Source organism: Erpetoichthys calabaricus, chromosome 7 (genome assembly GCF_900747795.2).
Source record: "Erpetoichthys calabaricus chromosome 7, fErpCal1.3, whole genome shotgun sequence".
NCBI lineage: Eukaryota > Metazoa > Chordata > Cladistia > Polypteriformes > Polypteridae > Erpetoichthys > Erpetoichthys calabaricus.
The window spans coordinates 23,109,244-23,136,268 of record NC_041400.2 but is presented as its reverse complement, the minus strand read 5'-3'; the positions used below and the strand labels follow the sequence as shown (position 1 = coordinate 23,136,268).

At 40.8% G+C, this 27,025-nt stretch overlaps 1 protein-coding gene across 2 annotated transcripts in view; it reads right to left on the bottom strand.

The window, feature by feature from the left end:
• The window catches only part of ndst3 (N-deacetylase/N-sulfotransferase (heparan glucosaminyl) 3), a 492,579-nt gene that overhangs the window by 37,019 nt on the left and 428,535 nt on the right, over positions 1 to 27,025 (bottom strand). For both annotated transcript variants that reach the window (XM_028804992.2, XM_051930171.1), the window contains exon 10: positions 8,509 to 8,683. In XM_028804992.2, the coding sequence (XP_028660825.2) occupies positions 8,509 to 8,683 (175 nt within the window). The remainder of the gene's footprint in view (positions 1 to 8,508; positions 8,684 to 27,025) is intronic.

The window sequence follows — 27,025 nt, the reverse complement described above, 5'->3', positions numbered from 1 at the left end:
CACAGAATCCCTCTTCAATTAAAAGAACACCAAGCTCCCTCTTCCACTCACATTTCTTTTCAAATCTCAAAGCAACCAAGCAGAGGGCATAAAAGCTTAAGTGCAAGTAAGAGATGAGCTTGGAGATAGCGTAGTCGGCGTTCATGACAAGCTTTGTCCATTAGCATGTTGTGCTGTAGGGACCTTCACTTATTTAACAAAGGCTAACAAGACCAACCACATGAGGAATATCTGAAGCTGAGGAAAGCAGCTAAAACGGACCTCTCTGATCTCATCAAAAAATATATAATTTGTGTTATGATTGCAATCTGTATTAGTAATATCCAATATGTTAAAGCTCAACTTTGCCTGTTTATAGGTAACACTCCAACTGTATTAGCGTCTTCCAGGGAAAAACATGAGCTGAAAAAAACCAATGAAGCTAAAGAACTGCAAGTGACGGTGCTGAAAAAAGGCACCATAGTGCCAATGAGTTGGACCTGCAGGAGTGTAATGACAGTGGAGGTGACAGCAGCAGTCGACACATCAATGCAGGGAGACTAAAGCTTCGGTGACTGTTTGTTGGTAATGTCAGCTAACTTCTGACTGCTCAACTCACGGAAGACACATAGGTTAGGTGATGCTGTTTGGGTATGTAGAGTTGGGTGAGGAAATTGAACTACCACTTGTCATGATGCAAGGAGAGTGGAATCAGCCTGGTTGCCACCTATTTTAACGAGTGTCACAGTCCAGACTGAGAGGGGCTGTATCTGTTGTGCCTACGGTGAAACATTTGGTACATCCTTAAAAGGACAAAGACTTATGGACCGGGGGAAGGAAAAGCCAAAGGGGTAATTGATAAGAAGAAGTCAAAAAACACTAGTAAGGTCATATCTAGGAAGTCAAGATGATCATGACATCAAAGCAAAGATGACAACCAAGAATCAAATTGAAAAGAATGTTATCTGGTGTGAAAAAACAAAGATCAAAAAATCATTAGCATTTGTAATGAGGAAGTTGTAATGATATTAAGATAAAAATTAAGTACCGTATATACTCGCAGATAAGTTCTCCAGCGGATAAGTCGGGACTTGATGTATAATTGTTGTATAATGATATAATTATGATGTATAATGATATATAATTGATGCATAATTTCTGGTCTTCTTATACTGTATAATATGCTACTGTGGCTGTCTGTTTGCCTGTCCAGGATTTTAAATCACCTGTAGCTCGCAAACCGTTTGACCTATTGACTTGAAATTTGGTACACATCTGGAAGCCCCACACCTTCACCATTTCTGAGTGCTCGAAATCGTAACAGTGCAGCAGATTATTGTCCAAGATTTTGGATTGAAATACAGTACAATCAAATGGCAGTTCAGTTCTTTGAATTTAGGGAAGCTTTTGTTATTGGCAGTTCTGACCTATTGGTTTTACATATGTGACCTCTCAGTTTGGATTTGGTTATTAGGAGCTCTTGTCCTTCTTTGATACACAACTTGGCTCATTTTCTTGACTATTCCTTTAGTTTTGGACAAATCTTTCAGTCCCCAAAGGCACAATAGTTTTCAAAATTGCTATAAAAATAATAACAGCATTAGTGAAAACTGATAACAATGCAATAAACAAAGAACGCAATTCTTCTGATGGATCACAACAGTAACTACCGGCACACCTAAACATGTCTATTTGATTTATTTAAGAGCAAACCAGAATGGGTCCATGTCCAGAAAGACAACAGAAAGGTGTTGTGCTCTAGCCAGGGCTTTTTTCCTGGCTTCTATTTATTGGTTGTTCCATTCTTTGCAGTCCAAAACCCTAACCCTAACCTTAATTTCTGCAGTGAATTAAAAATTGCAAAAACTGATAAACTGTTGAGACTTTTCTCATTTATCATATGTTATAGTCAATTTTTAAGTCATCTGTAAGCAAGTTTAAGTCAAGTCTGTTCTTAAAATATTATTCAGCAAGTCACGAGTCACTACAATTAAAACTTGAGTCGGAGTAGAGCCAAGCTGTGTGACACAAGGGGCCCATCCATGTTAAACACACACCTGGGACTCTAATTTATAACAACAGTGGAGGTTAAGACAGACGCCTATTGTAGTCATAAACCACAGAGTGACAACTAAAAAAAAATCCATATTGTGCTAACATTAAATATCACAAGTCAGACCACCATCTGCAGAATGTTGACTTCTAAATTCCAAAATGGTGTGTCTCCCTCCAACACATTGGCAAAGACAGAAAACAAAACTAAAAAAGACCAAGCAACAGTCTGGTGCCCATTTACCTTAAGTGACAAGTCTCAATTCTGTTTGGCCAGAGTGATGAAGTGCCCCTAGGAGTGCAGAAAAAATACCTTTTGAGAGATTACCGCTGAAAGGTCCCAATTGCCCTATGACATCTTGGTGGTGTACTTCATTATATAAATGATCATACAGTGTCCTCCATAATGTTTGGGACAAAGACACATTTTTCCTTGATTTATCCCTCTGCTCCACAGTTTATATGATTCGAGTGCACATTGCAGACTTTCATGTCAGGGTATTTGCCTACGTTTTGGTCACACTATGTAGAAATGACAACACTTTTTCTACACGGCCCCCCACTTCAGGGCACAGAGTAATGGCAGGTTTATTAAAGCTGTCATTTTTATCACTTTGTCTCATATCCCCAGTGACTGCTTGAAGTCTGCAATTCACAGCCATCACCAGTTATGGAGGGTCTTCTCTGGTGATGCTCTACCAAGCCTCTAATGCAGCCATCTTCAGCTCTTTCTTGTTCTGGGGGCTCATCCCCTTATGGTTTCTCTTCAACATATGGAAGACCCTCTCAATTGGATTAAAATCAGTGACTGGCTTTGCCTTTCAAGAATGTTCCACTTTTTAGCTTTGACAGACTCCTGTGTTGCCTCAGTTTGGATCATTTTCTTGTTGTATGATGAAGTGCCGGCCAATGTGTTCTGAGCCATTGATTGAAACGAGCAGATCAGATGTTTTTACACACGTCAGAATTCATTGTGCAGCTGCTGTCAGCAGTTCCATCATCAATGAAGAGAAGTGCACCAGGACCAGTGGCAGCCATACATGCCCAAGAAATAACCCCCTGCCACCACAATGTTTAACAGATGAGGTGTAAGAGCTGAATTTGAATTCTGGTCCAATGTGCACCTAGCATGTAGTCTGAGTCTCATATCCTTCTGAGCTTATGCTTAAAAGCTGATGCTGTTATTTTATTATTCACTATAATAAATGCATTTCTTGTTGTTTTTTATAGCCCCTTAAGAGAAAATGTTACATTTTATGGCATAATCATTTTCTATATTTCCACTTAGTACTAAGTTTCCTGTTTTGGAACCCAGCTGAATTATAAAAAAAAAATGAGATCTTCTTCCTCTTTCTTTTCAAAAAACAGGATGAACTCGGACAGAACTCACAAGTCTCCTAAAATAAGAATAAAAATTAATACAGTTATAATGTCACGTACATCCTAAGCTAACAGGACTATCAATCAAATTGTGGTCATTTAAGGTATCAACGTTTGTCATGTCCTATTAGCAACTGGGTGTAACCAATCATGTTAGAAGTTTTCTGATTATGTAATCAGTGACCTAATCAATGGATTGTATAAATATAGCGCAAAGAACACTTTTTTCTTTGCAAAAACAGTTTTTGCCTCTTGTGAGATTTAAATAAAGAATAATGATTGACGCTTTCTCCTGCCTGTGTTTTATTGCTTAAATCAGAGCATTCCAGTGGGGGGATGTCTGTTTCAAATTCTTTCCTTCCACAGAGGTGGTTTGCTTTGCTTTGATACCTCGGGCCGTTTCTCCACACTTTGCTCTTGCCATCACTCTGCCACAGGTCCATCTTTGTCTCGTCTGTCCACTTGCAATATGGCCACTGTATTTCTATGCATGGGATGTTCTGCTGATAGTCGTCTCTGACACATCCACCTCTGCACCCTGAAAACTGTTTGTGATCCGTCAGAGAGGCGTTTGGGGCTTTTTCTTCACCATAGTGAGGATTCTTCTGTCATCAGCAGTGGAGGTCTTCTTTGGCCTACCAGTTGCTTTGTGATTACTGAGCTCACCAGTGTGTTCTTTCTTCTTAATGATAGTCCAGATAGTCGACTTAGGTAATTCTAATGTTTTGTCGATGTCTCTAATGGTTTTATTCTTGTTTTTTAGCCTCATAATGGCTTCTTTGATTTTTATTGGCACAGCTCTTGGTCTTAAATTTATCAATGGCAACTACAGACTGCAAAGCAAGCCGAGGTATCTTATGAAGGAATGAAACCCACTTGAGAAATGACAGACACCTGTGACGCCAATTGTCCCAAATATTATGGTGTCCTGAAATGGGCGTGTAGAAAAAGTGTTGTGTGACTGAAATGTATGCAGATCCTCTTTAATGAAAGCCAGTAATGTGTACTTTAATCTCGTCTCAATGGTTTGATTTGTAATTTCAAACTGTGGAGCAGAGAGGTAAATCAATGAAAAAAAGAGTCTTTGTCCCAGACGTGATGGAGAGCACTGTATATATGTTATAACAAATGCTCTATAGATATTTCCTTGCGTCTTTGATTTTGAAGTGTTTCACCTGTTATGTAACGTAATGTTTTACTGTCACAGTGACTATGAGAAATGCCATACGAGTATCACAATGTTTTATCTTTTCGTATGATTTCTTAATATTCTTCTGTTCCCAATCCCTGTCGTATTGGCTGATGAAAAATAAAATAAAAAAGCTACATCTCTATGAGTTGACTCTGGCACAGTGATTGAAAACATGTCTTGCAACTGTCTCAGCTGCCACAAAATTTGACAGAAAACCTGTGATATCTTAGCCCTGTGGGGTGAAGAATTTTTTTCAAGAAATTGAAGTTTGATTTGCACCAGCAAGACGACTTTGATTCTTCTTAAATCAGTTTTATGTTTAGAGCTCTGTCTGAGAATCAACTGAAAAAACAGCGTGGCAATCGGCAAACCTATGGAACCCACAGGGAGACCTGCTAGTGGAGGTCCCAGTGTCGTCTTACTGCATATTCATGTGATGTATGCTGTGTGATTGGCTTTCAAATGCTGTTCAGTCTGATTACTGACTACCTGAATTAATAGAGCTGCGGACTGTTTATGCAGCATTCAAAATGGAAACGGGATTTCTCGGAGGGCTTTTGTAACAAGTAAATTCCATTTTCAGGGTTAATTGTTGTACCCTGTGTCCCTGCGTCACTCATTGTTAGTCTTGACTTGGTGTATATGACAACAACTAGCCACCAGAATATACTGCACCTCTTACGATGACTTATTTAAGAGAAACATCGGGGAAAGGAGTTGGATCTAACACTGTGACTCATTTTGCTGTTTCATCTTCATACAGAAAGACCTGGACCTGTAAGGGGACTGGTGATCTTCTGTTCCTACCTGCTCACCAGCCTGACTTTTCACGATGCCATCGGTAGTCAAATGACTGATAAAGAAGAGCATGGGTGCCGCCCAATGCCTGCTTTTCAATTTTACTTTCCTTTTTCAACTTTGTCAATGGCAATTTAAATGGGCTTTGAAACCCAACATTTTTACCATGAAGATATGGGAAAGAATGACAGATGCTAGGCTGAGAGGAGAACAGCAATATGGTTTCATGCCAGGAAAGAATACTACAGATGAGATGTTTGCTTTAAGAGTATTGATGAAGAAAGCACAGAGAAGGTCAGAAGGAATTGTATTGCATGTTTGTGGACTTAGTGAAAATGTATGACATGGTGCCCAAGAGAAGAGTTATGGTAGTGTATAAGGAAGTCGGGAGTAGCAGAAAAGTATGTGAGGGTGGCACAGGATGTGTATGAAGACAGTGTGATTGCAGTGAGGTGTGCAGTTGGAATGACAGACTGCTTCAAGGTGAGAGTGGGATTACATCAAGGATTGGCTCTAAGCCCTTTCCATTTTGCAATGGTGATAGACAGGTTGACAGATGAGGTCAGACAGGTGTCTCCATGGACTCTGATGTTCGCAGATGACACTGTGATCTGGAGTGAGTGTAGGCAACAGGTTGAGACAAACCTGGTGAGGTGGAGGTATGCACTGGAGAGAAGAGGAATGAGAGTCAGTAGGACTAAGACAAAGTACATGTGCGTAAATGAGATTGAAGTTGGTGGAAAGATGCGACTGCAAGGAGCAGAGGTGGTGAAGGTAGATAAATTTAAATACTTGGTTTCAACAATCCAAAGCAAAGGAGAGTGTGGCAGAGAGATGAAGAAGAGAGTGCAGGTGGGGTGGACTGGGTAGAGAAGAGTGGCTGTAGTGATTTGTGATAGAACAGTATGTGCAAAAGTGAAAGGGGAGGTCTATAAAGTGGTAGTGAAACCAGCTATGTTGTATGGTTTGTAGACGGTGGCACTGACTAAAAGACAGAAGGCAGAGCTGGACGTGGTGGAGTTGAAGGTGTTGTGATTTTCGCTCAGAGTAACGAGGGTATGCGCAAAGCATAGAATTATTCAACTAAAAATTATATATCGAGCCCATCTGTCTCACTTAAAAGTGTCCAAAATGTTTCCAGGGCAAGATCCAACCTGCGAACGCTGCAACCAAGCTCCTGCCTCACTGGGTCACATGTTCTGGGCCTGCACCAAACTAACATCATTTTGGACCAAAATTTTTAAGTGCCTTTCAGACAGCCTTGGTATCACAATTCCTCCTAACCCATTAACAGCTGTGTTCGGTGTTCTTCCAGACGAACTTGAAGTGGAGAAGGACAAGCAAACGGTGATTGCATTCACTACACTTTTGGCACGCAGACTTATTCTGTTAAATTGGAAGAATCCTAATTCTCCTCTGATAAGTCAGTGGGAAACCGATGTTTTATATTATTTGAAATTGGAAAAAATCAAATTCTCAGTTAGAGGATCTGTACAATTTTTTTTCAAAACCTGGCAGGATCTAATCAATATTATTTTAGAATAAGAGAAACAACTATTACCGCATTTAATTCCCTTCTCCATCTCTTATTTACATAGATATTTATTTCTCCCTTTCTTTTATTTATTGTTGCCTTATTAAAAAGCCCTAAGCAATTCTCCTTTGGCTTAGCTCTCCTTCTCAGGGGTGGGGTTTGATTTGTCTTCAATTTTGTTTTTGTTTGGTTATAAATTGATCTATTTGTATGGAATTATTACAATAAAAATTAATTAAAAAAAAAAAAAAAAAGAGTAACGAGGGTAGATAGGATTAGCAATGAGGACATTAAAGGAACAACTCAGGTATGACAGTTTGGTGACCAAGTGAGATAGCCTATATTGAGATGGTTTGGGCCCATGCTGAGGAGAAACGAGGGGTACAACGGGAAGAGAATGTTGAGGATGGAGCCACCAGGTAATAGGAAAAGAGGAAGGCCAAAGAGGATGTTTACAGATGTGGTGAGGGTCGACATGAAGGCGGTCGGTGTGGCAGAATATGATGTAAAAGACAGGGATAGATGGAAACAGATGATCTGCTGTGGTAAGAGACCAAAAGAAGAAGAATAAGAGGTCCTAGTCCTTTGAAATCCTTTGTTGTTGTGTCCTAATTTCCTGCTGTGTTAACAACGTGTCAGGCTTTTGCTCACATATTTCACAAAGGTTTTGCATCTTTTCTTGCTTTTGTTTTGAGTACCCATCCTGCCTATAAAAAGGTCAATCATTGTTTCTTGTGCTATGAATGTTTGATTGATTTTTCCTAAGAATTAAAAAGGTCTGGTAGACACAGCCCTTGGTGATTACATTTAAAGGGGAGCTAAAAGAGTCACCATCTTCTCAAGGAGAGGGCAGTTTCTGTTGGCAAATCTCACCGGTGTAAAGAAGTCTGAGCTTTCAGCAAATCCCTCAGATGTGACATAATCCTAGTCACCGAGGACAGTTTCCTCAGAGATAATGAGACTGCACACCACAACTGTTACATCGGGATCAAAACTAGATGACAGCAGAATTATTTGTATAATCTAATTGAAAAAAAAATAATTTGCTTCTGAAATAAGTTAGGAGTCTAAACAACCAAAACAGCTGTACAGACAAATACAGTGCATTCATAAAACCACTTCACATTTGTACATTTTCTTGTGTTGTACATGTACAGTGCTTGTAAATGGACAAATTTGACAGTTTTGCTCAACAATCTACTATCAATAACCCATAATGACTAAGAGAAAACACGTTTTCAGAAAGGTCTGTAAATTTATTAGAAATCAAAAACTGGTAGTATCGACTCTCAAGTTCTAATCACTGATCTCCATGCAGTAAAGCAAACCAAAGTTGACGAGATGAGCCTGAGAAAGTTGCTGGGGTGGGGGGGTTTGTGATGCTGTGTGATTCAAAATACCCAAATTATTATTTGTGTCATGCTATATATTATATTTAAAAGTACACAGTTAGAATAAAAAGGCGTAATGCAGCAGAGTCCTGGCTACTTTCAAATTTTGCTTTTAGTGCAATATAATACCAGTGAACAGCTTTTTTTATTTTTTACTGTTGTTTTCCACTGAGGGGTCCTACCTGATACCAAGAATAGGCCCTGTCAGAAGGATTGATGAGTAAGGTGATTATCTTGGATTTTGGGATAAGGGCAGCAGCACGCTTTGGAGCTTCTTCAGCAGAAAAGTAGTTAGCGCTCTTCTCAAACAGAAAGTCGGTGGTTATATTTGAAGGAACGGGAAAAAAATCCATGAACCTGAAAAAACAAGTGTGCAGAAAGCCAAAATAAGAATTAAAGTGCAATTAAAAGAACACCTTAATTATGAAATTTTCTATTGAACATTGGCTTACATTGAATTGCATTTGGCAAGCTCTCCACAGGGGTTGAGTGATTATGATTATACAGTACAAAAAGTAAGTACACCTTCTTTCAGTTCCATAGTCTTACGGATCATGACGTAAGTACCAAGCACGTGGCCCAAAAATTACATAAATCTAATCTCAGTTTACAAAGAACATTTAAATGTTATTATGTATTCACCAAAAAATAAGCCAACATGCAGAAGTAAGTAAGTACACCCCAGTGCTTTCATATTCATTAAGAAGTTAATTAAATCAAACACCACTGTCTACCTGATGAACATAAAGTGCTGCCGCCTCACTATAAGGGAAGACCCTTTGTGAGTTTTCTCTGGGAACATACAGGTGTGTGTGGTAAGACCATGCCAAGGACAAAACACAAAAGTCTTCACAATGACCTCAGAGAAGCCACTGTTGCTGTTCAACATTCTGGAAAGGATTAATGAAAGACAATGGGAAATAAATCTACTTGATAGTCTCACTGTTACTACTCTACACTCCACCTCTTGTCAGCTTCCCCCTTCTGTCATAACTGCAAAAGATGTCTGCAGCAAATTCAAAAGATCTTATTTCCCCCTCCACACTGTACAGACCAGGGACTCATATATAAATGTTGCACACGTAACAAAATGTTGCGTACACCCATTTCCACACTCACGTCGAGATATATAAAAATAAACTTGGCACAATGCCATGCACATTTTCACGGCAACCTCACATCATATGTATGCACATTTCTGCTCAGTTTTATAAATGGGTGGCACCAAGCATCAAAGAGGTGCTACTGTTTCTGTGTGGTTTCTCTTTCTTTTTTAGATTTGCATCGATGACACAGGCTTTATCAAATAGACCAAAATTAACTGCATATCATTTACAAATTTAAGGCACTTGATTGTAATCAATCTGTAACAATATAAGGGTGCATGGAATGGCAAGACAATTCCTACTACCATGGCTGCTACCAGTGCTGTTAGAAGACATCGCAAATGGAAGAATTAGAAGTGAGCGCATATTTAGAGAGCATACTGATTTCTTGTCCCATGATGATGATTGGCTTCTAAGTTGATTTCAATTTCCAAGAGCTATCCTCTTGGAGCTGTGTGCTGAACTGGGGCTGGCTTTACAGAGGCAGACTTTGAGGAATTGTGCTCTACCTGATCCTTTGCAAGTTCTGTCCACACTCAGGTTTTTTGCCACAGGAGCCTTTCAATTTGAACTTGCTGATCGATCAGGTATTTCACAAGCATCACCGCCATGCCAGCTTTATTGTTTGGAATTTTCTGCTTGTCATCCAGATATATAAGATTTCCTTACACTGTGAACTGGGAAACATCTAAATGCAATTCACAGCAATGTCCGGTTTTCCAAATGTAATTAGAGCAGTCGACTGCATACACATTGCTATAAAGACGCCTTCAGGGAATTAAGTTGTTTATGTAACTGATAAAATGCTGACATGCAGTGTATAAAGTGTGAAGACTGAAGTCCAAATATCAAATAAACACTTTCACAAAAGGTATAACAAAACAAGTGCGCTTTTATTCAAGAATATAACCGAAAAAAAAATATTTAATTTACATGTTACTGGCAATGTGTAAAAAACCAAGCCCAAATATCAATCGGCAGAGAACCAATGTGTCTCCTTGTCTAGTTGTAAGTTGGGCTTCAGTATTTACACATTGCCAGTATCATGTAAATTGAATTCACATCAGCATTTTGTCAATTGTTACTATAACATGAAAAATGTTTCTCTTTTAGTTATGTGTTCAACATTTCTTGCCTCACATTTCCTGCCATCCTACATTTACCCAAATCGTTGTAGACACGGAACACTCATGAAATGTATGTATTCCAAATAACAATATATTATTTATCCTATACAACTCCAGGAACCTCACACCCAGATAAACAGACTTGAGCTGACAGAACTTCAGCTGCATCAGTTATGGGATAGAAGGCTGCTTGCTACCCATGCTGATTGACACTAATGAGGAGGTGCGAAGGAATTTAACATGGCCTGGCATTACGACTTTTTTCGTAGGCTCCAGGGATTCTAGCTTTAAAAGGCAACCCCATGTGACTTGTGCTTTCTGTTCATGATGCACACGGATTTTCCCAGAAGTAGGTATTTAACAATATTTTAATAAAAATGCTTGCAATTTGCATATTTTGAGCATACAAATGATAATTGACAGATGGATCACGTGACGTGAGTAATGAGTGGGCCTTGTAATTGATTAGTGCCCTGTGCTTGTTTAGATCCTACTGTGTGACCTGTACCTTTCACTCTTGGGATAGGATGAAGACCACATTGCAGATTTAAAAAAAAAAAAAAATGGAAACAAAAAAAAAATAATTACAATGATACCATATATACTCGCATTTAAGTTCTCCCACAGTTAAGTTGAAGCTTGATTTTACTGTATAATTGTCGGTCATATAAGTTGAATGTGGAAAAGTCACACTATTGGTCCAAGAAATTGTGATATGCTAATGCCCACCTGAGAGAGTAACCACGGAACACACAGCCTTTTTTTTTGTATGTATTGTGCCTACGTTACCACACGGTAATACCCAAACTATTCTGAAGCGACGTTTGCACTGTTTTGTATCTCACACCCTCATACACCTTTATCATAAGAGCATCCCTTATCTACAATGGAGCGTTTGATCAGAAGAAAATATGAAGCTTGTTTTAAATTAAAAGTCGTTGAAGTGGCGAAAGAAATTGGTAACTGCGCTGCTGCAACAAAATTTGATGTGTCTGAGAAACTGCTGTGAGATTGGAGGAGGCAAGAAGATGTAAAAAAAAAAATAAAAAAAAAAATTAAGTGTCGTATTTTTGAACAGGTGTATAAGTCACACTGATTTATACGCCTGTTCAAAAAATACAATGAGTTTATGATTGATTTTTTGGGTTTCGGGACTGGACTTATACGTGAGTATATACGGTATATACTGTGCAAAAAATGAATCATCATATTTACGCGGAAAAAAATGTCAACCTCCCCTTTCAGCATCAAAGCTGTGCCTCAGTTTTATGACACCTCCTTCCAGGCCCGGTCTTAGGTATTATGGGGCCCTAGGCGAAAGGGGGGTCCAGGGGCCCCCTGAGGGGGGCAAAGCCCCCCTGGAAGCTCTGTGAAATGCGTGAAAATTAGACCAAGGAGTCGATCCGGGGCCCCCCGGACGCCGGGGCCCTAGGCGGTCGCCTACTTCGCCTATGCCTAAGGCCGGGCCTGATTGGGACAAATAATGCTGTAGTATATTTAAGTATATATGACAATTGCTCATTCGGACAATTTGTTTTGGGGGCCCCCAAAAAGGCGGGGGCCCTAAACTATAGCTTGTGTAGCTTATACGTAAATCCTGCACTGCCTCCTTCGCTCCTGTCACGTGCCTGGTTGTTGCCCACATGAAGTTTGCACTCTCTCCAGGGGGGTTTTCTGGGTTCCTCAAACATCTCCAGAGACGTGCATGGAGGGTTTACTGCCAACTGCAAATTATCCAGTGTAAATGCCAGCGTTGGTGGTCTGCCGGGTCCTGACTGTGTCCGATTCTGCTGGCATTGGTTCCAGCAATCTGCTACCCTGAATTGGAATAAATGGGTTTGATATTGTGCTGTTATGCTGTGAATGTGTTCTTATACGTGTGAAATTATTTAAGAAATCTGTCGGCTTATTACTAATCAGCTGATTAATGTATTAGTTATTTTTAAAAAGTGACCTCTTTGCATGCCTTTCTGTGCCAGCTACTATATACTGTACCTACACAACATTTAAATCTCTAGGTGGCATTTTGTTCCATGTAAATGTTATTTATTATTTGATTTTTCAGTTGTAACAACATCAATACCTTCATCAATTATTAAAATTCTTTAAAAATTTACCAGCTCTCACAAAAACTGCATGCAGCGTTTAGATAAGACCATGTAGCCACTTAAAGAAATAACCCTCTGAGCTCCAGCAAATCCACTGATGACATGCACGTTGGTGTTCAGTTCCATACCAAATTAAATTGCTGTGACCTGATCTGTGCGTTCATAGTTTTAGAGCAAAAGTTAATTAAATTTCAGGTAGAAAATTATGCTGGGTTTACTTCTAATTACTCTGTAATAGAAGCAGATTAGCGAACACTACATATTATTCAGGCAAGAACACACCGCACAGGACAGATGTATTTCAATTTCCCCAAATGGTAGCCGCATCTTTTGTACATTTTCACTCATGTCTAAATTTAATTTTTTTTTTTAAACAGGGAATCACAGCTGGGATCAAAAATGACATGACATTGCTAAAAGGGAAAAGAAATAAGTAAAATAATAGAAAAAGCTTTAAAGTGTCAAAATATAAAGTGGTCCAAACAAAAGGAGGCCATTTTCAAAAAAAAAAAAAAATTGTGAAAAAGCAAAGCAATATCCTACTTCCCAAATATATTCTGTAGTGTGCTAGGAGGACTGGGGGAACAAACATGGCCAGAGTGTTACCTCCCCTGGGACGATAGATGGCAGCCCCACTGGGTTGCAGCGGTGCCTCTGACTCCCGCAGGGCTTCATGGGAGTTGGTGTTTGGTGCAGCCATGTTGGGATCCATGGGCGCCACCAGAGGGTGCTGCAGCAGGAGCTGCTGAGCCCATCTGGACAGTTCTTCTGCCTCACCCGGAAGTGCTGCCGGAAATGAGTCATTGAGCACCTGGAGCACTTCTGGGTACAGTGTAAAAGGAGCCAGCAGCCACTACTTGGGGAGCCAGTTGGGAGGAGGAGGAGGAGGATGAAGCTTGAGAGATTTCAAGAAGACATGTTTTTTTGAAGTAAGTATATGACTGCACACAAAAAAAAGGTTTCCATCACCAAAATCAAAGTTAGGGCTTTTAAGGATGCTGTTATCAGGACTGTTCGCAAAAGAACAGGAAACATGAGGCAAAGTTTCTGCTATTTACTGATCTCTCTCCTGTGAATCTGACCTGAAATGAAAGTTTCCTGAAATGTAAGATGCGGATGTCAGTTGTGAGGTTTCAGCCTGGCCACATACACACCAGGACACACAACGCCGAAAACACACACATTTTATTTCACAGTTCTTCTCGCACAACAAAGTGCACCAAAACAACCACAACTCAGTTCTTTACTTTACTTCTAGTTTTACTTTTACATTTTCTGCCGCCTCCACTCCTCCAGTCGCAAGCTCCGTCCTCTTCCACCCGACTCCGGCTCCCCAAGTGGAGTGAGGCAGCTCCTTTTATACTGCACCCGGAAGTGCTTCAGGTGCTCCCCGATTAACTTCTGGCAGCACTTCCATGGCTCCGGAGTGGAAACCTGGCCGTGGACCACAACAGGTTTGAGCTTCTAAACCCCAAGCCCGTGGCCCCAATGCAACCCAGGGGGGCTGCCCTCTCATGTCCCAGGGGTATGAATCGCCCTTCTCCTGGTCCCTTGGTCTTCTAGGCTTCCCGGTAGGGCACAATCCTGGCCATCCATCACACAGTGTAAAGAACATTGAATGCTTGAGTTTATCCGATTAATACTTCAGGCTTCCACTTTGTAAATGAAGTGTGGAGAGTGGACCCTGAAATGATCACAGGATGACTTGCAAGCCTAAAGATGAGGGACAGGAGTTTCTTGGTAGCACGAATAGGAGGAAAAGTACCTGATCACAAAGTGGTAAGCGTATGGGAGTTTAGACATAATAAAGAGCATAAAAGGGGAAAACGGGGTCACCATAGGACCTTACACAATAAAAGAGCAGGTCACATCAGACACGTTGAGCAGGTGAATTCAGATGGGATTCAAGGGGAAATGCTGATAAGGTGGGCTCACGGGCAACCCTATGAGAACATGGACCCTGGGCCTGTAGATCAGATGAAGAAAAAAAACAAAACAAACAAAAAAAAAAGTCCCTTCATTTCTGTGAACTTTCTACCTTTTTCTATTAATAAAAGAAATATTTATAGAAGGCCTTTCCCGTTATGCTAAAATGGAATAAGTTTTAAATGAATCACACATAAAAGTGTGAAATCATTTTGACCTTTGTGCTTGAGCACCACGCATGCAGATTTCCAATTTCAAAATACTTGCAAATACTTGTGAGCAGCCATCCCGTTATCAAAGCCTGGCGGGCGAATGTGCGCCCAGCTCCTGCTCCAACAGTTGGTGCTCTGAGGTGATTTGCCAGTATTCATCATCACACCCAGAAAAATAAATGCTGCTTTCATTTCTGCTTCACAGGGCTCTTTATTCAAAAAAACGGCTTTCCCTTTGCGGTGAGTGCCAGTTTGTTATTTTAATTATCTTACCTTGCTGGCTTGAAATAATCTACAGTCCAAGAATCACTATTGTTCTGCCATCCGTTCCAAACTGCTTTGGCACTCCAGATGCACTTCAGCTAACATTTTTCACTGTCACTTTTGAATGTGTTATTTTTGCCATCTGCAATCTGTTCACTGCATCTTTATTTTGTCTACTGCTTTTTCTTTTTTACCGTACCCACAGTGTAAGAACACTACACTCCCTGGTGCTGGATGGCTCCTTTCTTTCTACGATCAAGTATTTCCACTGTGTCAAGGGAAGAACATATGTGTTGTTTCCAGTCCACCATGTTTTTCACAATAGATGTCATCGGAATACCCCCCAAAAAACAGAACATACCCTCCAGAATCCATTGCTTATCTTTTCCATTTTCACCATTAACTCTAACCTGTAAGAGATAATAGGATGACCACTGGTTGTCTTCACCCAGTTCATCATGGTGTATTTACTGTAGCTGCCATTGTGGCATCAAATTAAAACTACCCCTATATTGGACTACAGCTCATGTGTTCAGACAATCAAAAAGGAATTGTAGAATTTTAGCACTCAATCTATATATTGTCGCATCCCGACAGTAGTCCACAGCTGGTACTTCAAGGCCCTGTCAAACCCGCAGCACAAAGTCTCCTCTTCACAGTAGAAATGGACCTGTCCTGCTAAGCTGAGCCTGAAGCTGTTGTGCTGTGAGGCGTCTGTGATCACGCAAGCTGGTGTCCCTCAGAAACTCATCTTCTGATTGGCTTGTGACTTTGCCTCTGCCAGATCTCCTCCTATTCGAGTTACTTCCAGTTTCCAATTGCCTTTGGATTGTGTAGGACACCACCGGACTCACTGACACTTGGATTGGTTTTTTTGCAATTTCTCTGAAGGACAGGTCTACACATCTAAGGGTAAAAATGCTCTGTCTCATTTCACTGCCGTCTTCTTGCCACTATCACTGGAATATTGTGCAAGTCGTACTTCAGAGGATGTAGTAACACAGACTGTTCCAACTCTGCTTTAAGACAGACTGAGGGGTTTTAAGTAATCCGCAGAAGTTGGGACACCCGTGCAAACTGTTTGCTTCAACTTGCAAGGCTTAATTGACTTTAATTGCTGCAGCACATCTGTAGATTGTTACGTATTAGTTGTTCCCTGAGGGAGGCCCACTTCTAAATATATAAAATCCAACGTCTGTCTGCTTTTTATGAGAGAACTACTTAATGGATTTGAATCGTTTTTTTTCTATAATTTGTTTGAACATTCCGGTTGATTTTGCGACTTCTCTCGTTGTGCTAAGTATCATAGTTCGTTTATGGTACCGATTTATTTGTGCAAATCCGAGACATACACAGTGGACCGAGGGGAGGGGGCAGGGGCCCTCCTTAGTCACGTGCCAGCCTTGGGGTATTCCTTACCTCTGCTTAGCTAGTGAATGAGAGAACTACTTAACAGATTTACATCGGGCTTTTTTCTATAATTTAATTCCAGTTGATTTTGCGACTTCTTTCATTGTGCTAAGAAGCAGTTCGCTTGCAGGAGCAATATGAGACAGAGGCTGTGGGCCAAGAGGAGGGGGAAGCGTGACGTTAAGAGTGGGGAGCCGGGCAGGGCCACCCTCACTGTCCTGTTTCACTTCTATGCCGGCGAAGCTGTGGGGGATGGCTAGTTTGTAATACTCTGATACCAGTAATGACGTACTGCATGATAACATGCAGTGAATACACTTGACTTATAGTTTTCATCCTCTTTCTCTGTATGTTTAGCATTCGTTTGCTAAGAGGTTGATGCGCTTGCTGCTTCCTGAGCAGCTCTTCTTTTCTCCACTCTAGTGGCCCGCTTCTTCTCTTCTTCTGTTGGCATCTTTTCGTGTTAAAACTGATTAAGTCAGTGTTTGTGTTGCTATTACGTTTTTCTTAATTTTTCACTTAAGATGGCACTTAAGTCTTCAATCTGCTTCAAGAATGATTTAGATATGAAGAGGTAGGGGAAGTGATGGTGAAGGGGGAAGGGATGAGAATGGTGCCCATACACATGTGCCACACAGCCACATAGCTACCCGCTGCTAAGAGTTGAATCTATAAAATAAAATAAAAATAAAAAGAGTAATAAAAATCATCACCCTGAAAGCGGATAGTAGACATCACGTAGTAGATGTGTACCAAATTTCAGGTCAATAGGTCAAACGGTTTGCGAGCTACAGGTGATTTAAAATCCTGGACAGAGAAACGGACAGCCACGGTAGCGTATTATATAAGAACATTCTCTTTTTTCAGTTTTTGCCAACCTAAACTTTAAATTTAAACTATTGGCAGTTTACTGTTTACATTTTCACCATTTTAGGACCTTCATTACATTTCAAATGATTGAACTTGAAGAAAAAAGGAGGCGTTCTAAAACTTTTGACCAGTGGTGTAAATCCTGGTGAAGTTAGGAGAAGTTTCCTAAATTCTGAAAATCAATAAAATGCTATCATTCATACTCCTAACAGTAGGGCCAAATTGGCATCAGCAAGTTAGGACCGTTTTCTTTCTCTGAGACGCTTGATAAATACGGACACAGATCACACTTTACGACCAGTTAATGAAGAAAGCTAAATCTCTCTATTAAAAAAAAAAAACAGAGACAGAGACAGTTTGAAGTCCTGCGAGACAGGCAAGTCACGTCATACTTACAACCTTTAGAAGCAAGTCGCGTGATACACATGCAGAGCAGATTAGAGATAATGGAAGTAGGAAAATTCGAAAATCTCAAGAAAATGAGAGTAAAGCTCACATTAGCGCAAACAAATGGAAAATATTACTCGGTGAAATAATGGAACAGTGAAAAGAGATCGAATAGTGTTTGAGGATGTCTCGGGGAGAAGAGAGACAAGGCAGTGACTTTAAGAATTTTGAAGTGCCACACAAAATGCCGAGCACGTAGCACAGGAGAAGCAACAAGCCAGCAGCTGATCAAGCAAAGAGGAGGTAAAAAAAACAACTGTTATTTGTTTCCCATTGTATCACCGTTTAAGAGGGGTTTTAGAAGAGTGGCTGTGTCTCCTTGGGGTGCGTTCAGCCCCCCTCTGTACAACGGAGCGTAGTGTTTGGCTGGGTGGGGAAGGGGTTGGTGAGCGAAGCGAGCAGCGGGCGAAGCCCCCCAGTAATACTAAAAGGTTCTCATGCTTTTTCTTGCCACTGTATGAGCTTATCCTGCATTGGACTGCCATCCGATCCACAGCCAGTTCTAAACAGAATTAAGTAAGCCTGATAGTGGATGGATAGCTGGCACATCAGCGTTGAAACAACATGTATATTGTCAAAATGCAGGCAAGTAACAAAGACTAGTGATTTTTTTTGGAGGACAGATGAGGCACACTAGAGATGCTGCATGGGAGTGACGGTGATCTCTCAGCCACCAAACATTGTCTCATGGAAGGCCTAGTCCAGCAGATGTTTAATTTCCATTAACTTAATTTTTCCCTCATTCTTAGACATATTCAAATGCCAGGCTGGAATACAAAAAAAGTAACTTCATTTTGGGAATGAGTCCTAATCGATTGCCATTCGGGGACATCTGACACAGCTGTAATGGAAAAACTATGTCTGAGCTTGACCACAAAGAAGACGAATGGCCTCAGGAGCACAGATGTTTAATTCTTCTGGAAGTAGCTACTGCAGTGGTGCAAGTCTGCCGCAGCATATGGTAGAGTGCAGCATTAGTTCATCCCATCTTCCTCGTACTTTTTAATTGAAGTGACCCACTGGAGCCATTTTTTTTTTAAACTCCCAGTCTCTGTAAAACCTCCAAACATTCCGTTATATTGTGTATGTCCAGATGCCAATCGTACTGCATTCTAGCTGCAGTAATGGATCTGCATCAGCTTCGCAAGGCTGTTTTACTTTCTGACGCCTTTTTTTGTTGCCAGCATGTTGGCAAGGATGCAACATGGGAGAGCTTTTGAGACCATCTGTCTGCAGTACACAGCTTTCCTAAAGGTTTCACTTTAAAACTGAGGCCTTCTTAATGATGGATGATCTTATTGCTTTTGCACTTAGTTTCTTGTGGCAATTTAACTAGCATTACGGCATGTTCCTAAACACACACCTTCTGTCTTGCTTGGCTGGCAAACTGAGGCTCGTTCTGTCTTTATTTTTCACTCCTTTTCTAGGTCATTATGAAAAGCCGGTATGAGTTGTTTGAAACTGTTATTCTCAAATGAGCCCGAAAGGAGAACACGTGTAAGCTTTGATTTAATCATGTAAAGCACCTTTCGCTGTGAGCACCACTACAAGGCAAACAAGGATACACGATGGATTACGAGATACACTCTAGGAGGTGGCCCAGTGGCTGGTAGTTGCTGCCTCACAGTTCCAGAGGCCCAGCCTTATGTTCTCTGTCTCCATCTGGGTTTTCCACCACATCCCAAAGATGTGCATGCCAGGATAATTCACTGTAAATTGGCACAATATGAGAGATTGCAGGTGTGGTGACCCTTCATATTGAAGGTGTAAAGGGCATGGACAGACTGGCATCCCGGCCAGGTTGGATGATCGTTCTGAACATTGGTGACTTCAGACAAGGAGTCATGGGTCTGACAGGCCTGTTCCATTCATGGACACTACAAGCTGGACCTGCTCTATCCAAATATTAATGACCTTAAATATAAACCTATGGCACAAATGGGCAGGTCTGACCTCATCTTATTTCCCCCTGTCAACTCTGTTATTGACAACAGCAGCTCTCTGTTATCCAAGTCATAAGTTTGTGCGTGTGTTACTTGTTTTTATCATATTTAATTTTTTGGGGAGCTTTTGTAAAATTTTAATTTCCCCTTGGGGACAAATAATGTATCATCTACCTGTCTATAATGTAGGAGGCCTTTTTAGTGGACGGTTCATGAGGATGGATGGGTGTCCCAGTTGTGATGGTGGGTGTTCTCACACTACTAAACTTGTGTTGTGCCTGTTCAAGTTTGGACGACTCCAAATCTTTGACATTACATGCTAGTTCTTCATTATGAGAAGCCTGAATGATAGTTCAGCTCTTGTGTAAGAAGACGACAGGCAGCTTCTGGAATCCCAGCACTTAAATGATCTTTTGCAGTTGCTTTTTTTGTCTAAAAAGTTTGGTTACTTTTATTTTTCCTCCTCGTTTGTCTCAGATGTCTCATAAATTTTTTGACCTTCAATTTGGATTTGTCGCTCGTTACCTTTGATCTCCCTTGTCTAAAGACTAGTCCATCTCTCGTGGTTTAAAACAATAAAATAAAATCTTATCCCCGTGCTGTGGATGCATTGCTTTTTAAGCAGTTTCATAACAGAGGGTGTGTGTTTGTGAATGCTTGTGTGTGTTAAGGCTGCTTCTATCCTTTCTGAACAAGCCGTGTCTTATAATTCACTTTACACTTTTTCTGGTCAGACATGAATGCTTTTAGAGTAGCATCTGGTTCATTATGCAGCTTGTGTGAAAGAAGGCCACCCACGGACTAAACACTGCTTTGCATTAACAATATAATGAATTTTCAAAATGAAAAGAAATCAGTTTCTGTGCAGTTACTCATTTTTTACTTCAACCACTCTAAGAACCCCCTAAAACTTTATCTCTATATGAATTAGACGTTAAATATTCATTAGAACCTTTGAAAAATGTAGATGAGAACAGGCCATTGAGCCTAAGAAAGCTCGCCAGTTCTATCCACTTTATTTCTATAAAATTCCTGAATTTAGTCTATGTGGTTACACAAAGGGGTTATTAATATCTACACCATGCACAGATACTTAAACATAAATCTTATGAGAAGGGAATTAGGAGTCACTGTGGACTCCCACTGTCCATATCCAGAGACACGTGATTGGGATGTTGTACTCACTGCAGCGTGATCGATAAGTCACTAGGGGGAAGGCCAAAACCATCAACTCCCCTTCAGCCTCAGCTTTCAAATCCCGGCTAAAGACTCACTACTTCAGTTTAGCATACCCTGACTAGAGCTGCTGATTAACTGTACAGACTGCATCTCTGTTGTTAGCTATTAGCACTAAAACATAAGTAATATAGTTATAACTTGTCACTAACCCTCACCTATTCTGTTTCTTTTCCCACCATTCAAATGTGGCACTTGGTGCCACTGCCCACCTGTCAAGTTGTTTTGCCTGCCTAAGGTAAAGTCATCCCTGTGCTGTAAAAACCCCGGGATCCTAGAAACTATTGAAATTGTCAGAAAAAAATTGAAATATAGAGATGTCAGGTAATCGAAAGGAATTACTCTGGGCATCTCTCTCCCCGACTCCACCTCTCAATTCCAGGCCGGTCAGACGCACACTCACACTTCCATGCATAGATGTTTATATATAAGATACTAGCAGGAGTACCTGGCATTGCCTGGTAATCTATAACTGGTGAATTTCCTAAATGAAAGAAACAGAACATAGAAATAGAACTAACAGTTTTCTGATTGACATTTTATTGTAATAGGTAACATAAGTGGTCATTCCAGAGCCTTTGGATACACTATATTTTTTGTTTTGCCTTGTGGTGCGAAAACGAACAAATTCTGAGGATTGCCCACTGTAGAACATGCTACGTAGAGTTGTCTGTGTGAAAAGCATGGATGTTCCAAATTGATGCGTTTAACTTGCAGTGATTGCCTTTGAGCCTTATTAATTGACATAGCAAAGCCAAATGAGTATGAAATTGTAGCCATTTGAAATCAAAGGGTAAATCATTTGGAATCAGCAGAATTCTTGGTATGAAAACATCTTCACGTCTTGCGCAATGTTTCAGACACCCTTGAACACCCCTTCTGGCATCGGAAGTGGACTTTTTACTGCAGGACAATTATAATGTGTTACATGGTATTACGTACGGAATCAACACCAAAGTGAGATGAATGTACGTTATTTACAATACGTCGGAAAGCGAACAAATAGCACCAGTCAGTCAGAAAGACCAAGACTGTAATGTTACTGTGAATCGGAAAGCGAGCAAATAGCACCACAAATACAGAAAGCCAGTCACACGCACTGGGTCATTCACGTTTTACATCCATACGGCAGTTCCCCTTCACCTGATGAAAGCAGTTAGCCTTCTCATACTTGGAAACTTCCGCCATCTGTTGGCAATTTAAAGAAACATTGGTAAAGAGCGATGCACAGGGACCAAACGTGCCGCTAGATGGCGCCGCCATTAACGTCTGTTGCAACGTGCGGCCATCTTGTCGATGATAAGTACGGGGATGTGTGCCGAATGTTGTGTTGGTGAAAAGGTGCCCTACGCTTCACCACGAACATTTTTCCCAACCAAACATACCCCATGACATCCTCCTGGTCAAAAAGGAAACCCATCCCCAGTTTGGTGGCGATCGGACGCCCGGTGCAGATTTGTATGGCAGACAAACATACATACATACACCGACTGTGCTTTATATATTAAGATATATACATAAAAATATACACATATTATATACAGTATATTATATATATATATATATATATATATATATATATATATATATATATATATGTATATTGTGGCAGACAGCCGGGGCCCTTACCTTGCTGGGACGCCTTGAGTATGGAAGAACCCGAGTAAAGTATATTTTTAAGACTGTTTCTCCCCCAGACTGACAGAGGACAGCCTCCTTGATTTCCAGTGTGGCCATGGGTCATGAGCATGAGAGCTGAACCCTGCTGGGGCGCATGGACGTTTCCAGGGCCCTGTTTAGTTACACCTCCTCCACACTCAGAAGTATGGCTTGAAGAAGCTCGTTGGGCACCTGGAGTCCTTCCGGGTTCTGTATAAAAAGGGGCCAGGGGTCAGCAGCCAGAGTTGTGAGGAAGAGGACAAAGCTTGAGGAGGAGTGAAGGCAGAAGGTCTGGCGGAAAAATGGACTGTGTTGGGCTCTGTGTCTTGTGTGCTGTGAAGACACTGTAAACAAACCGTGTGCTGCGTGGCAATTGGTTTGTGTCAGGGTTAGGGTGGCTATATGCTCCCTGGGCTTTCACAATATATTATTATATGTTTACCAAAATATATTTACAGTAGGTATGTATAAATATTAATGAGCAAAAATGACAAATTAATCCTTTAATAATGAAATCTACTACAGAGTAAAGTGTGCAGAAAGTGAAGGGGTGTGAGTACTTTCTGAATCTACTGGATACTCCGTAGACAGTGAGGAGGAACAAAGGATGGTTCAGCGTAGCCCAGCTTTATGTCACGTTTGCTTTTCTTTTGTATTGTGTTCACTCCTTCCCTTTGCCCTCTATTGTGTATTTTTGGCTTGTTTAATAAAACACGACTGTCAAAACCTTTATCTTTCTGGACTCAGGGGGCCACTCTGGAGCATCCCATTCTGGTCACAACATTTACTTACAGAGTTCAGAGCTCTTCAACTCCGTAAAACCAAAAGACCCGTCAGCAAATGCCTCAGTGTAATGTCCACACTCGGTTGTTTCTGAGCTGGCCTCTGTCCACCATACCCATTGAGAACAAGTAAGGCAGTCTTACGGAGGACCGTATAATTCTTTCTATTTTATGAGAACGTCATGGCCTACATTACCAGTATCTAGACTGGTTAGAGAACAAGCGATGGCGAGTACGGCTCTCTAATTTTAAACACTCTGCACTGACAGTTGTCACTTACACCTGTGTTAATAATTTTCACCTATCTTTAGAAGGAGGAAAATTTCACGCCACAGGAAATACACCATGAAAATAAAATCACAATTTCACAAATACACCTCTAAGATTGGAAGGACTCCTCCTCACGCTATTTACCTGCCTTGACATCAAGTGCAATAACACCATGGGTGAGTGACATTTAATGTACAGCAGGAAGCTTTATAATTATGAGTTATAAAAAAAAACCCTCTAAGCAGCAACACTTAGCAACTGATTTAAAAAAAGGATTTATCCTGCTAAAAAAAAGTGGAATTCTTTCCATTTTTTCAACTCACTTCCTATAAATGCTTGCAAGTTATTCATACATTGTACCTTATTAATGTGGTGAAAAAGAACAGACTCATTAAGGGTTCACGGTTTAATCCTGCAGTAAGCAGCCACTGTATTGTTATACCAGGTTCATTCCTTTTATCCGTCAGCAGCCATACCACTTAAACTTCCTGGCCTGGCCCGTACTTAGATGGGAGACCATCTAGGAAAAGCTTGGGTTGCTGCTGGAAGAGGTGTTGGTGAGGTCAGTAGGGGGCTGAATGTGAATCCCAATGCCCCAGTGCAGTGATGGGACACTGTGACACATTTGGATGCGCCATAACTCCTTTGTGGTCATAAAAAAGATGCCTGGGCATCTTTCAAAAGACTAGGGCATATCTCAATGTCCTGGCTAAATTGCCCACCACGGTTTAGTCACTCCGGCCTCCTAATCATCTCCCATCTCTAGTTGGCTCTCACCACTTCACCACCTTACAGCTAATGTGCAGTGAGCATACTGGAGCAAAAATGGTTGCCGTTGTATCATCCAGGTAGATGCTGCACATTAGTGGTGGTTGAAGTGGCTCCCCACTCACTATGAAAAAAGTGCTTTGAGTAATGAGAAACGTGCTATATAAATGTAATGAATTATTATTATTATTATTTATTATTAATACGCCAGTAACGTGCAGTGAATACACTTGACTTGAGCATTCCTAGTTTTCATCCTCATTCTCTGTATGTTTACCATTCGTTTGCTCAGAGACTGATGGGCTTACTGCTTCCTGAGCAGCTCTTCTTTTCTCCACTCTAGCGGCCTGCTTCTTCTCTTCTTTCGTTGGCATCTTTTTGCGTTACAACTGATTACGTCAGTGTTTGTGTTGCAATTACTTAGTACATTTTCTTTAATTTTTCTCTTAAGCTGGCACTTAATTCTTCAATCTGCCTCAAGAATGATTTAAGATATGAAGAGGTAGGGGAAGTGACGGCGAAGGTGGTAGGGAGGAGGACAGTGCCTCTGCATATGTGTCGCAAGGCCACCCTGGTGGCCACTGTCAAGAGTTAATTCTACTATAAAATAAAAATAAAAATAAAAAGAGGAATAACCTTGGAGGTCAATCATCACCTCGAAAGCGAATAGTAGACGTCACGTAGTATATGTGTACTAAATTTCAGGTCAATAGGTCAAACGGTTTGCGAGCTACTGGTGATTTAAAATCCTGGACAGACAAACAGATAGCCACGGTAGCATATTACAGTGGTGTGAAAAACTATTTGCCCCCTTCCTGATTTCTTATTCTTTTGCATGTTTGTCACACAAAATGTTTCTGATCATCAAACACATTTAACCATTAGTCAAATATAACACAAGTAAACACAAAATGCAGTTTTTAAATGATGGTTTTTATTATTTAGGGAGAAAAAAAATCCAAACCTACATGGCCCTGTGTGAAAAAGTAATTGCCCCCATGTTAAAAAATAACCTAACTGTGGTGTATCACACCTGAGTTCAATTTCCGTAGCCACCCCCAGGCCTGATTACTGCCACACCTGTTTCAATCAAGAAATCACTCAAATAGGAGCTGCCTGACACAGAGAAGTAGACCAAAAGCACCTCAAAAGCTAGACATCATGCCAAGATCCAAAGAAATTCAGGAACAAATGAGAACGGAAGTAATTGAGATCTATCAGTCTGGTAAAGGTTATAAAGCCATTTCTAAAGCTTTGGGACTCCAGCGAACCACAGTGAGAGCCATTATCCACAAATGGCAAAAACATGGAACAGTGGTGAACCTTCCCAGGAGTGGCCGGCCGACCAAAATTACCCCAAGAGCGCAGAGATGACTCATCCGAGAGGTCACAAAAGACCCCAGGACAACGTCTAAAGAACTGCAGGCCTCACTTGCCTCAATTAAGGTCAGTGTTCACGACTCCACCATAAGAAAGAGACTGGGCAAAAACGGCCTGCATGGCAGATTTCCAAGACGCAAACCACTGTTAAGCAAAAAGAACATTAGGGCTCGTCTCAATTTTGCTAAGAAACATCTCAATGATTGCCAAGACTTTTGGGAAAATACCTTGTGGACTGATGAGACAAAAGTTGAACTTTTTGGAAGGCAAATGTCCCGTTACATCTGGCGTAAAAGGAACACAGCATTTCAGAAAAAGAACATCATACCAACAGTAAAATATGGTGTTGGTAGTGTGATGGTCTGGGGTGGTTTTGCTGCTTCAGGACCTGGAAGGCTTGCTGTGATAGATGGAACCATGAATTCTACTGTCTACCAAAAAATCCTGAAGGAGAATGTCCGGCCATCTGTTCGTCAACTCAAGCTGAAGCGATCTTGGGTGCTGCAATAGCGACAATGACCCAAAACACACCAGCAAATCCACCTCTGAATGGCTGAAGAAAAACAAAATGAAGACTTTGGAGTGGCCTAGTCAAAGTCCTGACCTGAATCCAATTGAGATGCTATGGCATGACCTTAAAAAGGCGGTTCATGCTAGAAAACCCCTCAAATAAAGCTGAATTACAACAATTTTGCAAAGATGAGTGGGCCAAAATTCCTCCAGAGCGCTGTAAAAGACTCATTGCAAGTTATCGCAAACGCTTGATTGCAGTTATTGCTGCTAAGGGTGGCCCAACCAGTTATTAGGTTCAGGAGGCAATTACTTTTTCACACAGGGCCATGTAGGTTTGGATTTTTTTTTTCTCCCTAAATAATAAAAACCACCATTTACAAACTGCATTTTGTGTTTACTTGTGTTATATTTGACTAATGGTTAAATGTGTTTGATGATCAGAAACATTTTGTGTGACAAACATGCAAAAGAATAAGAAATCAGGAAGGGGGCAAATAGTTTTTCACACCACTGTATATATAAAGATTATTAAAACATTCCATTACACAAGTTATACAAAAGTGAATGCTGGCCCAATGTATTGTACAGTAGTTATAAATGAGACGATGAAGAGTCTCAAACAGTTTTTCCATCTCTAGGTGGAGATCAGGTGACTGAAGAGAAGGGTCGTTTTGACCC